At 40.7% G+C, this 15,961-nt stretch overlaps 1 protein-coding gene across 4 annotated transcripts; it reads left to right on the forward strand.

Moving 5' to 3' along the window:
* Nucleotides 1-1,727: 1,727 nt before the first annotated feature.
* On the forward strand, nt 1,728-15,469 carry LOC311492876 (poly [ADP-ribose] polymerase tankyrase-1). 4 transcript variants are annotated; one of them, XM_084551303.1, is made up of 28 exons: nt 1,728-2,215; nt 2,794-3,018; nt 3,387-3,482; nt 4,113-4,149; nt 4,589-4,664; nt 6,095-6,115; nt 7,684-7,778; nt 7,860-7,926; nt 8,418-8,604; nt 8,813-8,934; nt 9,050-9,141; nt 9,450-9,528; nt 9,630-9,801; nt 9,889-9,968; nt 10,196-10,341; nt 10,434-10,599; nt 10,794-11,013; nt 11,321-11,430; nt 11,639-11,827; nt 12,014-12,260; nt 12,387-12,469; nt 12,651-12,771; nt 12,842-12,939; nt 13,212-13,286; nt 13,411-13,516; nt 13,653-13,839; nt 13,966-14,122; nt 14,229-15,469. In XM_084551303.1, the coding sequence occupies exons 1-28, from the start codon at nt 1,762-1,764 to the stop codon at nt 14,313-14,315; spliced, it is 3,795 nt and encodes a 1,264-aa protein (XP_084407429.1). In that variant the 5' UTR covers nt 1,728-1,761; the 3' UTR covers nt 14,316-15,469. The 4 variants fall into 4 exon arrangements, with proteins under 4 accessions (XP_084407429.1, XP_084407431.1, XP_084407428.1 ...); XM_084551305.1 differs by having other exon boundaries at nt 12,651-12,741; XM_084551302.1 differs by having other exon boundaries at nt 9,630-9,968.
* The last annotated feature ends 492 nt before the right edge of the window (nt 15,470-15,961 follow it).

Here is a 15,961-nt window from a genome sequence, read left to right on the forward strand (position 1 = left end):
AGACTGGCGACCTGTCCAGGGTGTACCCCGCCTCTCGCCCGATGACAGCTGGGATAGGCTCCAGCAGACCCAGCGACCCTTAACAGGAATAAGCAGTTACAGAAGATGAATGAAAAAATATGTTGCCCTACAGACCTGTGGTTCAAATAAGGACCAGAAGAACGGTTCATTTCTAGAACAGAGACTAATTTATACCTGCAGACGCAGGTGTCAGCAAAAAGGCATCACCTCAAAACCTGTCTGAACATTTTGTAATTATTTCAGACTGAGACTAATTGCCAATATGCCTGACTGGTGACCTAAAAATCTCTGTAAGAGCTTTAAGATTCTTGGACTACCTCCACTTTTCCTAATTTTATCATTCACATTAGAAACAGACACAAATCAAGTGAGCAGCTGACCTCAAGTAGGTGGTGAAGTATATACTAACTGTTATAATTATCTTTTTGGTCTATCCAAAAAGTGGTGAAAAAAGCAGCTGGACTTTTAGAAAACGTCCTTTTTTAAAAAAAACAAAAACAAAACAAAACTCTACAGGTCCAGTTGCCTTTTTAAAAAAATGCTTTTTGGATATACCATGACCTGGATGACTGAGAACCTTCATAGACATATCTGTTTGGTCTTTTGGTCTGCACCTGTCTGAATATAAAGGTTTAACACGTCAAAATAATTTTTGGGTCATTTCCAAAACCACATCCATCTCAACAAAGGGTTCATTTTTAATTTTAAATCTAGACATGGCTCTTGATTTTATTATGTTTAGGCCAATGTCACAACACTTGTTGAAAAATAAATGTCAAGGGCCATCTTACACAAACATATCCAGTAAATGATTTGGTGACAGTGAACATATGAGTGTTTTGTCAGAGACATAGCAGGTTAAATGTCTGCTAAAAATGAGTTGTTCATAAGTATCTAATATTATCAGTGCTGTTGAGCCTGATAAACATTTTATTAATACCAAGCTGCATGAATTCCCAGGGATTGTAGTTGGCTTCAGCCTGCTGGCCACAAACAGGAAGTTGTTGTGAGCCAGGTTCAAGTTTATTTACATTCACGTGCCAGTTCATTAGGCACACTAGTGAAAACAAATGCATTCTTATATAACAATCCTACATGTTTATGTTGAAACAATGTAAGAAAGGTGGTAATCCAACTGTATGGTCATTTTCGATTGTGGTGTGTTTAAACTGTATTGAATTAAACACAAAAGTGTTGTTATTTAGCCTAGTCTTATCCTAACTAAAATGGTTCTGTCGATACAACAGCTCTCTCCGTTATTTTAAACAAAAACTGAATACTATAAACTTCATGAAGCTGAGATTTAGTGCAGGACTGTTTTATTAGAATGCATTCATTTTCAATAGTTTATAGTGTAATGAACTGGCAAGTGCATGTTTCAGTGTTAGAATTTCTGAAAGAAAGCTCTAGGAACATTAATTTACTGCCTATTTAATACAACTGCATCTCTTATATTTGCAATTATTCGTTTTAGTCTATGTTAATAAAATAATAAATATATAATGAATACCATTTTAAATGGTGATGTAACCTTAAACACTAAATATTCCCTATACGTGAAGTTGCTTATTTAAACACATAAATATACTGCGACAGGATGTTTTAGTCAGTGTAAAATAATTGAAGACAGGATTTTTCCACAGCCAGCCCCCACTAAGCGCAAACAACTGACAGGAAACGCGACCACTTTCACCGGAAAGGAGGAACAGCTTTTATTGTCGCCAGAGAGCTGCTGCTGTAATGGCGGTGCCTCGACGCTCTTCGCAGCAGCAACAGCAGCAAAGTGCGTTACAGTCTCCGCCGAGAAACAGCTCACTTTCGGGCGCTCCTCCTGCCTCTCCGCCTATGGCTTTGCTCACCTCGGCCGTCGGACCACCGGAGATCGAGAGGGAATGCAGCGGGGGGATTGATGTGCCTCTGGCCTCCCCGGATCTACCAGCCCCGGTCCTAGCGAGCAGTGCGAGCTCCACCACGACAACTTCAGGCGGCGGCAGCGGCAGCAGCGTCTCTAGCCCCGGCTCCGGAGCCGCCAGCCCCACCGACGGCAGCAGTGGCATCGGCGGGGCGTTCAGGGAGCTGTTCGAGGCTTGTCGTAACGGGGATGTTTCCAGAGTAAAGAGACTTGTCGATTCGGTGAACGTAAACGCGAAGGACATGGCTGGTCGAAAATCAACACCCCTTCATTTCGCTGCGGGTAACGATATGCTAAGCTAACGCTACAGCAGTGTTGTTTTTAGCTAACATACAGCGGACGGCTACCTCGATAATGCTGTTTTTGGTCAATTTTAGTTCACTGCTGGCCTGTTTTATATCACTTGTCTTCATTTTTAGCCGTAAATTTACCTTGTCATACTATAATTAATAGCCATGTATTTCTAAACAGCGTATTCGACGACTTCCAATCCACTCTGTTTATCAAAAATACCCTCAACAATTATTATGAAACCCATCATAGCGTAATGTTAGGAAACATAAAATTTGCGTAACTGTTTTAATTATGTGTTTTGTTAACAAGAACAATATTAACAACTTAAAGTATATTTATTTGGTTTCCGTTATCATAAGTTATCCTTTACAAAATCTCTGCTGTCATGTACATCATGGTTGTCAGGTATTACACTTGTTGTTATTGTGTAGTAATGAATACTTATTTTTGTTGGGATCTAACTTGTATTTTGAAATAACTTTACATAGTAGATAATTACAGTGCGTGTGCAGTACTTAATAATGATTAAAAAAGCTAAATTGAAATAATTTTTCACTTCCTGTCAGGTTTTGGTAGAAAGGATGTGGTGGAGCACCTCTTGCAGACAGGAGCCAATGTTCACGCCAGGGATGACGGAGGCCTCATCCCCTTGCACAACGCCTGCTCATTTGGGCACGCAGAAGTTGTCAGCCTCCTCTTGTGTCAAGGTGCAGACCCCAATGCCAGAGATAACTGGAACTACACTCCGCTACACGAGGCTGCCATCAAGGGAAAAATAGATGTGTGCATTGGTAAGGATCCATATTCATGGGCAGGCAAATGTGGAAAACTGTGATGGATGTTTTTCCAGACTCTTCTAATCTTGTCTTGTCTCTCGTTATGTTTCATGTATCTTGATGAACTGATATGAAGTCTAACTATGAGATAGAGGGCAAGATAGAGGGGTTTAAAATATGAGTTTGCTTTATTTTATTAAAATGCTGGAGGGTTTATATTTTCACTCTTATCAGGTTTATGTTTTCTATCTGTGTCTTTTCCATGTAACCACCTTAACTGTTGTTAAATTTGCCCTGCATGCCGGGAAACACAAGAAAGTAAAAATAAGGATTTGGGGACAAGCTATAATTAATTTTTTTTCATCTCCATTTCTGTCTTTCAGTGTTACTCCAACACGGAGCCGACCCAAACATCCGCAACACCGATGGCAAATCTGCTCTGGATCTAGCTGACCCTTCAGCTAAGGCTGTCCTCACCGGTTAGTCCCCCACAGTTCATTCTCTCTGTCATTTACGCTGTCATTCCACCTCAACAGCCTAACAGGACTAAATAAAGCTTCACATTTCAGATACGTGCTAACGGCAGTAGTAAATGTAATGGTAATTTAGACTGAATACACACAAGAGCAGGTGCAAGGAATTCTGTTCTAACATATGTATGCCATAGACTGTTTTCACGACACACATTTTGACATGTCTCAGTAGAGAAAACACGTGTCCTTGTAAACCATGATGGTGAACCAGCATGCACAAAAGCAGGACTTCTCCCAAATCTACTGTGACATAATGTCTGCCAGGAACACGTTCTGTTACAGATATTCTGAAGTATTTCTGAGATGACCATCAGGTTATCTGACTGATTGCTCCTTATATTATATGTGTGCTTCAAGAGGAGCTTTGTGGACAGCCTTTAATTAATCTTCTCATTAAATATACTCAAAATTTCCACCTGAACAAAATGTAAAAACAAGCAAACTTGCACAGTGTGCACCTGTTTACCAAACAAACAGGCTGTAATAGTTAAACACCATCAAAAGTTGTTTGTGGCTAACATTTATGGAAAGGGTTGGACACGTCTAGCTCTAATATCAGTGTTTATTTCTCTTCAGGTGAATACAAGAAAGATGAACTTCTGGAAGCAGCAAGGTGAGTATATCTCAAAGTCAGCTTTATTGTCAGTTCTGCCATATGTGCAGCACATACACAGAAATGAAAATTCTTTCCTCAAGGCCTGCGATGTAACAACTTAAACATGGAATATACACAACTGAACCACATAAGACTATAGCAATAACATGAAATGGTTCGTTACAGGCAGGGACAGAAAAGTTTTTATAATCATGCATAGATGCCAACCCTAGTTCTTGACAAGATAATAAATGCAAATGCAGTGGAATATATGACCCTGTATTGCCATCTTCTTAGCTAAAAAAAAGATGTGCTTAGTTTCAGTATGTATTATGTTGTTATCAGTGAAAGCCCGTGGAACATTTAGATTATGGAATCCAGATCATGTCCTGTTAAAATCCCAGGTATTATAATTTTTGATGGGGAATATTTAATAACATCAGTCTTGTCATTACAGGAGTGGAAATGAAGAGAAGCTGATGGCACTGCTCACTCCATTAAATGTCAACTGTCATGCCAGCGATGGTCGCAAGGTAAATAAGCCACTAGTGGCACACCATATTACACCAGACAGATACCTCTCACATTTGACACACGTTTCTGAATCAGTCAACCTGAGCTCCAAGGAATACAGTCTTATGTCTGATTACAACTGAATTAGTTTGTGTCATCTTAACTTGGAAAAATCACAAGGCAACATACATGTTGAAGATGTTTTTCTTTCTCTAATTGTGCATGTGTCACTCATTACACCAGCCTTGAAATCATCTTCTTTTCTCAAATCATCTCAACTTTTTAACAGCCTAATCTTCCAGGGTGTGTTCAGGTTCAGCTTTTAATTTTCAGACGTCTTTTTCTTCTCAACCGTAAAGAAACGCAGTATTGCCATTGAGTAAGTTAGGCTAATAGATGGTGTATTAATTTTCTAGAACTAAAGTGGGCAAACTATTTCTTTATGGACAGTTCAGTGTTTTCTTGATTGCTTTTCAGCATGTTGATGGACCCGGAGTCTTGACAGCAATATTGTCTCCTTTTCCCCCTAATCACTTTTCCATATGTGATGCTGGAGCAGAGCTATTTGTAATCTTGAATTCTATTTAGGTACATTCATATCCTCTCAGGTCAAGGATATTTATTCTTCACAGTTTATGTCTTTGTGTAATTTCAAGTGATCTCAGTCCATGTTTGGATCATCATGAAGTATTTCTGGCAGTTTTTTTTGTTTAGTTTTGTTGGACTTGAGTGGACTTAAAGATAATAATTTAAAAAACTAACTTTTGTAGAACCTTGGCACTCAATGTTTAAGTGAGCATTTAGCATTGCTAATGTAAATCAAAGATCATGTTTGTATTTCATCCCCATGTCACATAATGAACTGGAGATTTTACTCTTGTTTTTGTGTGGGGGTTATTTTTATATTCATTTATTTATTCTTTAATTTTTTTGTCCAGCAATTCGTACAATTCATAATAGTTATTTATGTATTTCCTTTCTTGTTGCCAAAATGCCTTCTTATTTCTCTTAACAACTCCAAAATATATATTCATCAACTCCACTATTGCATAAAAATCCATTGTCCCTAACAGGATATCAGCAGTGGTTTATTTCATTCATTGCTAACCACATTTTCTTCAACAGCAGTTAAAGTATTACTCCTCAGAGCATATTTAGTGTTTGCATGCTCTAAGCCAGTGTGGCTTTGGTCTGGGATTTAACCAGCAACCATTAACCAGTCCTTGCTTTTTTTCACAAACCGCAGAAAGAACTGAGGAGAAGTCACATTCACCCTTCAGCTATTCTAGCCTAGCTTTCTGGCCTCATGTCACATTTAATCTCAAACCCTGTTTGACGGATCAGACATCAGTGATTTTATAAATAGGGTTTTCTGTGAAAAGATACTGTCATTTTATAATTTTTGTTTCGTTTTGTTTTCCGTGTGACTCTGGCAACATTTGTCGATCAGTCAACATCACAAAAAATGCTGGTAAGTTAACTTTGATAACGGCCACTTGATTGATGCACTGTTGTGATCTTCTTTTATTTTTGTTTTATACCTTTTTAATCCATCATTTTTATTTGACCAATAAGCTGGCTGTCACTTGTTAATTGCACATCATAGACCTGGGTGTACGGGTCACTCATGTATCCTACCCTGATGCTCCTCTGTTGTGTGTTTGTGTATGCGTGGCATGTGATTGAGTGAGTGAGTGAGTTGGGTTGGTGTCATGGTGACGACTCATCTTTTTGGATTTGGAGAGGAGCTCGAAATGTCCACTGCCTGCTTTCTTCAGCGTCTGTCCTCTCCTCTGCACACTCACCCACACTTCTCCAACTTTCAGTCACTTGCTCATAAGTCGGTGTGTGATTTGACTTTTAATTTATCATTCTTTGATATATATTTTTATGCGTATACAGTGATCACTCATGCATGCCTAAAGGCCTGCCCCTTTGCATTTGTCAATGAAGTCTTGAATTTGTGTCTGTGAAATTTGTGTCTACTTCATGTTCCCTGTTTGATCAGTTGGTATGCAGGAATGAATTTATATTTCACCCATCATTATAGTGCTAAGCTACCCACCATGATAATAACTTTTGATTGCTTCTGATTGCTCGTCATCCCTCACTGAATGATGCCTCCGTGATTCAAGTCTCTTATCATATGATTTGTTACACTGTGGCTTGAAATCTAACACTTGGCTTTCTGGGTTTTAAATGAATGTTACTGCATGGAAATCAAAATGAATGATAGCCCTCCTTTTGATCGTAAGCTTGACCTGAGCTAAACTTTTGGATAAAAAAAGAAGGCATTTATAGATTTGCTTACACTAACGTTCATTTTTCTTGGCTGACAAGAAGCCAGTTGATTTGACCTGCTTATGGCTTGCAGAGATGCTTCCTCAAACACTCAGCCTGCTTAATGTAGCTTCGCTTTCTTCTCTTATTTTATCAAATCATCCAGCTGCTTTTGTTTTAAAAACATACACAACAACCTCAATTGAATTAATAAACAAAATTAATGAATTGTCATTCAAAACAGTTAAGATTTAGATCATTTACAATCTGCTTTAATGTCTTCTGTTTTCATAAAAAATGCAAAGGACTTTAAAGGTACCAAACAAAATAATTAATAATAATTGAATCCCAGCCGTGATTCATATCCAGCAATTTCGAATTTAAATCCTGAACACCAGTAGTGATTACCTTTTGACAGCTTACAAAAAAACTTATTTTCAAATCTTTAAGACCTAGAGGTATATTTTATTTTGCTGATCTCATTAACTGAAAATTGTCGCAGATGAGTAACCAGGTGAACTTGCTTGTTGTCAATCATTCAGGTCAATATTGACAGCAGCTGAATTTAGTCGTTGGATTTGCCCACTTACTGACCTTGCATCATCATATCCGCCATTCATCTGCAGCTCACCAGGCATAGCCTGCTGTTGCACATTGCTTCTGGCCCTAATCAGCTGCTTGCTCCTGTGGCCATTGAAGGCTGTACACACTAAACCCACCTGCGATCTGTGTGGGCTAACAAGCTGTCCTTTCTTGCAGTCCACGCCCCTGCACCTGGCCGCCGGATACAACCGGGTCCGTATCGTTGAGCTCCTTCTGCAACATGGGGCTGATGTTCACGCCAAGGACAAAGGGTGAGACACCTTTCAGAAAACCCCACAAAATCCTCATTTGTTCCTCAGTCATGATTTTTACATTTGTGTCTTGTCCTGCAGTGGCCTGGTTCCTCTTCACAACGCCTGCTCATATGGTCACTTTGAGGTCACTGAACTCCTGCTTAAAGTAAGTTTCAGTTCTTTATTTGATAATCTTGAACATTCAGGAATACAGCATAGTTTATGTTCGAGGCAGGAACATTAATGATGACTGGAGGAGTGTTACTGTCCAAGCTTACTATCAAATTTATTTTCCACACTGATTGTACATAATCTTAAACCTTTCATTACAACAAGTTCAGAATCTTGACAACAGCAGCAAACGGTTACGTTTTAAGACTTCATTATATGATGAGACTTTGCAAGTGGGTATGATGAGACTTTGCAAGTGGGTATGCAAAGGACCTCTCTGCAGTGGTTGGATTGGTATGGCATTTAGAAATAATTTTGAATTCATCATGCTCTAACCAGGAAAGTGAAACAATTCACACTAATCAAATTTCTGTACATGTTTTGAGGATGTCAAAACAAGTATGGAATTGAGATGTGGCACCTGAACAAATGCTTGTTCCTTGTCCTACATATGTTCTGTGATCTGATGTTATACTCTCCCTGCAGCACGGAGCCTGTGTGAACGCCATGGACTTGTGGCAGTTCACTCCCCTACACGAGGCAGCGTCTAAGAACAGAGTGGAGGTTTGTTCCTTGCTGCTGAGCCACGGGGCTGATCCCACCCTCTTAAACTGTCACAGCAAGAGCGCCGTGGACATGGCCCCCACTCCTGAGCTTAAAGAAAGGCTCACCTGTAAGTGATCATTTAGTCATACTTTACACTGGTTACACTCTGTAATGACTGGAAAATGACTTCATTTTAAAATGCAAATTGACATAACCAATTTCTTTGTAATATACGTTAATAAACTCAAATAAGTAGCTTGAATAAGTGTTTTTTTCAAAAACAGTCCCTGGAACAACTATATAATTTAATTTTCCTTTCTTTATTTTCTATATAGATGAGTTCAAAGGTCACTCACTGCTGCAGGCAGCCCGTGAGGCTGACATGGCCAAAGTAAAGAAGACGTTGGCTCTGGAGATCATCAGCTTCAAACATCCTCAAACCAACGAGACTGCTCTGGTCAGAAACAAATCTTTTCACTAGTTGTGGGGCTAAAGGGCATTTTTATATTTGAGACAAAATTGACTTTTTGGGAGATTCAAGCCTTTTGATGTTCTGTTGATGTGTATTTCAGCACTGTGCTGTGGCTTCACCACACCCAAAGAGAAAGCAGGTGACTGAGTTGTTGCTGCGTAAAGGTGCCAACATCAATGAGAAGAACAAAGAGTAAGTCCTCATATGTATTTGAAATTATAATAAGCTTTTTAACAATCAGACAAAAGAAATGACCAAATGAACAAAACACTGGTGACAAAAAAACATAAATTGCAAATCAATCAGTGCACTCTGTAAGCTACAAGACAAGTTGATGATTTCTTAAAAAGAAGAAAAAGTTATATGTTCAAGCACTGTAAGTCCTAAGAAGAAACTACGTAGTGGCATTAAAAACAAAAACAGAAACCGCTAGTGCAGCGCTGGCTTGTATCATAAAACGTGATAACATAAACAGTGATAGCTTCCTGTCTGTCCTTTAGCTTTATGACTCCCCTGCATGTTGCTGCTGAGAGAGCTCATAATGATATCCTGGAGGTGCTGCAGAAACACGGAGCAAAGGTTTGTTTTCACACCGCCATTCTATTCCACTTTGGTCTATCTGGGAGAGTTAAAGTATGTATGTGTAAGGTGAAGCTTAACTTCCCCTCCTCTTCCTCCAGGTCAATGCCGTGGACACATTAGGTCAGACGGCTCTTCACAGAGCAGCACTGGCCGGTCACATCCAGACCTGCAAACTGCTCCTCAGCTACGGGGCCGACCCCTCTATCGTATCTCTGCAGGGTTTCACTGCTGCTCAGATGGGTAATGAGGCCGTACAACAGATTCTAAACGGTAATAAACACACTTCTCACAAAAAGGCAGATTTTTTTTCGTTTAAAAACGTATACCTTACTCATATGAATTTCTGGTGTTTTTTAGAAAATGTTCCAACACGTAATTCAGATGTGGACTACAGATTTCTGGAGGCGGCCAAAGCAGGGGATCTGGACACAGTTCAAGTAAGATCACTGTGTCTTCAGAATGACAGCACATAAGGATACTTTACTGAAACAAACTTATTATAGTACAGTGGAGGTTTCTTAAAGAAATAGTCAAACTGAAATCATATGTGTTCCCTAGCAGCAATGAAATAACTGTGGAGGCTTAATTTTAATGGTCATTCAAACATGTCATCATACTACTGAAGTGATTTGCTAATTATTTCACACGTCTCTGTGTGTGGCAGCAACTCTGCACCCCGCAGAATGTGAACTGCCGGGACCTGGAGGGCCGCCACTCCACTCCTCTCCACTTTGCAGCTGGTTACAACAGAGTGGCTGTTGTTGAATACCTGCTACACCATGGAGCTGACGTTCATGCCAAAGACAAGGGGTGAGCTTTTACAGTAGACACAAATACAGTGTTTTAAGTGCTCGCATCTTCCTTCTGGTGTGAAGATATTCACATTCATCGTCCTCTTCCAGCGGCCTGGTTCCCCTCCACAACGCATGCTCCTACGGTCACTATGAAGTGGCTGAGCTGCTGGTCAGACACGGAGCTTCGGTCAACGTGGCCGACCTGTGGAAGTTCACTCCGCTTCACGAGGCTGCAGCCAAAGGAAAATATGAGATCTGCAAACTGCTGCTCAAAGTAAAGATCTGTTATTGTCATTTGTCACTATTCCTGTTTACACTAAGTCGTTGTGCTGTGTTAGTTATTGCTGTGATGGTGATGATCATGAGGGGAATAGATGTTTTTGGCCTGAACATCCACATTATCTCATATATATATACCAAATATTTATATAGGATTGTGCAATAAAAAAGTCAAACTTTTCCATTCAGCATGGAGCTGACCCATCCAAGAAGAATCGTGATGGCAACATGCCACTGGACATGGTGAAAGATGGAGACACTGACATACAGGACCTGCTGAGGGGTGATGCTGCTCTGTTAGACGCTGCCAAGAAGGGCTGCCTGGCCCGAGTCCAGAAACTCTGCTCCCCAGAGAATATCAACTGTAGAGACACACAGGGACGCAACTCCACACCGCTCCACCTCGCAGGTACTGGCTCTTTCTGTTTTTCCTCCTCTTCTGTACTGAATACAAGTTCTAACAGACACTCGTGATGTGGCATTTACTGGGTTGTTTAAACATGTTTTTTCTAGTCCCCTCTTGAAATATTGGAAAGTGAAACGCTTTGGAACATTATTATGTCTATGTGTCTGAATGTGGTCTTTGCAAATTAGGTGTTTTGTCTAGTATTTTTTTCTTTATTTTTTAAATAATTTTATTCAACTCTTTCTACTAACAGACAATGAGCTCAATAAGTCTTTCTAAATAAGTGTTTTATATTCTTTATTCTTTACAGCTGGCTACAACAACCTTGAAGTGGCGGAGTATCTGCTGGAGCATGGGGCTGATGTCAACGCGCAGGACAAAGGAGGCCTTATCCCACTTCATAATGCTGCTTCTTATGGGGTCAGTCTCGTAAATAAAAACAAACACATTTCTTATTAAACACAGATTATGTGGGGTTTGATTGACACATGCAAAGGTGTAAAGCTACAGGAAAACCTGAACTATAGTGAAAACATGTTTATTGTGTTGATGGTCTTTGCTCCAGGTCCTGTACGTGCTCCTATGTTTAGAGTTTAGAGTTTGACTCTGTTTCCTCTCTTTGTCACAGCATGTGGACATTGCAGCACTACTGATCAAGTACAATACGTGTGTGAATGCCACAGACAAATGGGCTTTCACACCCCTCCATGAAGCAGCCCAGAAAGGCCGTACACAGCTCTGTGCACTGCTGCTGGCTCATGGAGCTGACCCCACAATGAAAAACCAAGAGGGTCAAACGGCTCTGGATCTGGCCACGGTAAGGGCTTCTGTAAGGCAGGCAGACATTGACAGATTTGATAAATGGTCGACAAATCAGTATATTTAAAACGTAAAATGAAAAGGTCTGTGAAGGCTTCAATTTGATCACTGCCAGAATGAAATCAGTCTGCTTGAACTTAAATAAGGCTCCTTCTCATGTTTTTTTTCTCCGTTGTCTCTGCAGGCTGATGATATCCGAGCCCTGCTTATGGACGCCATGCCACCAGACGCCCTGCCCAGCTGCTTCAAGCCTCAGGCCACAGTGGTTAGCGCCTCTGTCATCTCCCCTGCCTCAACGCCATCCTGTCTGTCTGCTGCCAGCAGCATAGACAACCTGGCGGGGCCCCTCACTGAGCTGGCTGCTGCTGCCTCCGTTGGGACCTCTGGAGTGGCAGATGGAGCCACAGGCACCGACCGCAAAGAAGGGGAACGTACGTCTGTTGCACTCATCACAGTGAACACTGGACAGCTAATTCAAGTGGTGAACACAGGAAACATATGGATGTGACAAAGATTAAGGTGTTCTTTTGGTTGATTCATGTGGTGTTTTTCCATAGTTGCAATGCTGGACATGAACATTAGTCAATTCCTGAAGAGCCTGGGCCTGGAGCACCTCAGGGACATCTTTGAGAGGGAGCAGGTTGGTACCGAGAGTTGGTCATGTAGAACACTTCTGTAACTTTTTCCAAGTTGGAATAGGTCCATAGAAAACACTGGTCGTTTATTCGAACAGCAGTGTGTCAGATCAAACAGAAGATTCCAACAGATGTCTAGTGCTGTCTACTGTAAAAGTTTCAGCCTATGGTTTTCATCTTTTACAGATCACCCTAGACGTGCTGGCTGACATGGGCCATGAGGAGCTGAAGGAGATTGGGATTAATGCGTATGGCCACCGGCACAAGCTTATTAAAGGTGTTGAGAGGCTGTTGGGCGTCCAACAAGGTGAAGAATCATCCCTTGTGTGTCAAAGTTGGTCATTTTCAGAGCTCTAAATTTTGATTTCTCTTTTCAGGTGCCAACCCATACCTGACATTCCACTGTGCCAACCAGGGCACCATCCTGATTGATCTTGCCCCAGACGACAAAGAGTACCAGTCTGTGGAGGAGGAGGTGATTTGAGGACTATGGTGTTGTTTAATGACTGTAGAATGGGCAGCTTTAAGTATTTAACAGCTATTGAATCACAGCCCAAATATCTCTGATTGTGCATGATGGTTCGCACAGAACCAAAGCTGCAAATTCCGCATAAAGGCATTTCAAATCATTGCAAACTTAAATTTTTGTGCAACTAGTTGACACGGTGGTTAAGTGGTTAAGCAGCTTGCAGAAAACTGGCTGATCACTGGTGATAATTTTCCTGTGTCATGTTTTGTGCCCCTCAGATGCAGAGCACAATCAGAGAACACAGAGACGGAGGCAATGCTGGTGGGGTCTTCAGCAGATACAACATTATCAAGGTATGAACTAGGAACGTCTCCCGCTTTACTATTACTCGAATGTGTGTGTCAGCATTCAATTCTGGGCGTAAGGCAGATGTGAACTGCTTTCATCCAGTTTGCTACGTGTTTTTTTGCCCCACAGATTCAGAAGGTGGTAAATAAGAAGCTGAGGGAACGTTACACCCACCGACAGAAGGAGATCGCAGATGAGAACCACAATCATCACAATGAGCGGATGTTGTTTCACGGTAACCACACCCGCTTTCACACTATCTTGTGTTTTGTTAGCGTCTCATTCTAGCTTATTTTGTCTGGCTTTTGCTTTTTGTTTTTTTGTAATTGTGCAAGGCTTTGACTGTTGGTCGCTGTATAACTTCACCACAGGTTCCCCTTTCATCAACGCAATCATCCACAAAGGCTTTGATGAGCGCCACGCCTATATAGGAGGGATGTTTGGAGCAGGAATTTATTTTGCAGAGAACTCCTCAAAGAGCAATCAGTACGTCTACGGTATTGGTGGAGGCACAGGCTGCCCAACGCACAAAGACAGATCCTGCTACCTGTGCCACAGGTATCTTTGACTTTACATGAACCTTGACTCTAACCACAGCACTAAAAATGGTTTATCGGAGTAAAAGTTTTGCATATAATGTTGTGGGGACACTTCTAACTTCTCTCCTGTAATCTGAACTTTCAGGCAAATGCTCTTCTGTCGAGTCACTTTGGGGAAATCCTTCCTACAGTTCAGTGCCATGAAGATGGCCCATGCCCCCCCAGGACATCATTCAGTAATTGGGCGGCCCAGCGTTAACGGCCTAGCTTATGCCGAGTACGTCATCTACAGAGGAGAGCAGGTAAACAAGTAATTTGCGTAAATGGTTTATTATTTTTATTTATTGGTAAAATACATTTTAGACAGCTCTGTAATATTTGCTAACATCATTCTATGTTATCCTTCAGGCCTACCCAGAGTACCTCATCACCTACCAGATCCTTAAACCAGAGAGTGCAGCTCAGTCGGCTACAGGAGCAGAGCAGAAGTCGTAGTTACATCACGCACGCACACTCACACAAGGACTCGATGCTCGTTATTTTCTCCTTTGTATTGCAAATGCCTGAACAATTTTTATTTACCAAGCACATTTCCAGTCCTCTGTCCAGTAGTGCCCATGGTGACCAGTGCTTGAGCAGATATGCTGTATAATACTCTCCCACTCATGGTGATGACATACGTCTTTTTTTTTTTTTTTTTTTTTTTTTTTTTAGCATTGCCTGCATGTTAATACTGAAGCATGTACGGCCCAATAGCGTGCGTGGGTTAGTTTAAGAATCTCTCTCCTCCTCACCAATCGGGAGGATGCTTGTAGAGACTTTGAAGTATCAGCATTAACAGTTGACTATCGTTTGTCGCCTCATGCCTTGTGACTGTGGAGAATCACCGGCCTCTTTCACCTTCACATTCACACGCACTCACACACACACTGGTTCACTGTCAGAACCTGAATCCTGTGGACTACTACTACCACCGTATTTGGGTTCATCCTGTATAGAATGGCCTATAGTAACTGTGATTTTAATGCTAATCTATAACACTACCAGACAGGTAACAGTGCGTCATTGCTATGCTGTAATGCTGACTTCCCAAACTTTCAACCCAAGGACACTACAAACACTGAACTGAAATATTTTTTTGTGGTTTTATTCAAGGCTGGACACGCTGAATTTACAAAGGGCTCTCAGTCAAATCACAAATTTTGAGAGTTGTATGAGAGAGGATCAGCAGTGCAATGTAAGGCATCATGATATTAAGATGTACATTAAAAGCATTCTATATGACTGTGCTTCATACAGTAGACTTGGTATATGTTGAAACATACTTGTGATGCCTTGCAAGTGTACACCTAACAGCCAGTGAGCTCATCAGAGCACCCTTTCTGTTGCCATGGTCTTACTTACAGACATCCCACACATAAGGATTTGCACTTTTACATAGAAACCTATTTAAGTTATTTTGATTTTAATTTGCGGAAAAAAAATATTTGTACAGGTTGTGTAAATGGTTGTGTATAACTGTTGCTGTTTAACAATATGTATGAGTTAAACTGTAAATTACATCGGAATTTTCCTTTCATGCCTTCTTGATTCTCCCAATTTTTTTTTTTTTTAAATAAATGTCCCATTAACAGCTCCTTGTTATTTATTTATGTTAGTCTTTAGGTGTATTAATATCTGGTCACATGAATTTCTGTCACATGAAAAAAAATTAGTGCAGCTTGATGAGTAATAGATAATAGGTGTGATTTCACCACAGTAATTAATTGCTGAACTGGGTTTAACCAAAAAGAAAATCTGGATGGCGAATATAAATAAAACCAAGCCAAATCAGTAGATGGTAGTTGCGCATTGTCACATGGCAGAAGAGCATTGCTTAACATTTTAGATGGCGCTGATCCAAAAGGAAGTGACAGTTGGACACAAAAATCGGGGAACATACTACACTACACTGCGTCTGTTCTTGTTTTGTTGTAGTTTACATATTATGATCTCCCTATCCAAAAACTGGATCCATCTGCCTAAGCTTCAAGTTTGCCACTTTTTGTTTTAAAATGGCCAGTTTATCATGCAAGCTCAACACAAGGAACTTGTATCAAAAGTGCACGTAAATCAAGTTTTATATGAAATTATTTCTAATT

This window comes from Chelon labrosus (assembly GCF_963514085.1).
Source record: "Chelon labrosus genome assembly, chromosome: 9".
Taxonomy (NCBI): Eukaryota; Metazoa; Chordata; class Actinopteri; order Mugiliformes; family Mugilidae; genus Chelon; species Chelon labrosus.

Coding starts and splice junctions, on each gene's coding strand:
- LOC311492876 (XM_084551302.1), top strand. CDS start 1,762: ATGGCGGTGCCTCGACGCTCTTCGCAGCAGCAACAGCAGCAAAGTGCG. Junction 11,828..12,013: donor CGGCTCTGGATCTGGCCACG/GTAAGGGCTTCT, acceptor TTGTCTCTGCAG/GCTGATGATATCCGAGCCCT. Junction 13,287..13,410: donor GCAGATACAACATTATCAAG/GTATGAACTAGG, acceptor TTTGCCCCACAG/ATTCAGAAGGTGGTAAATAA.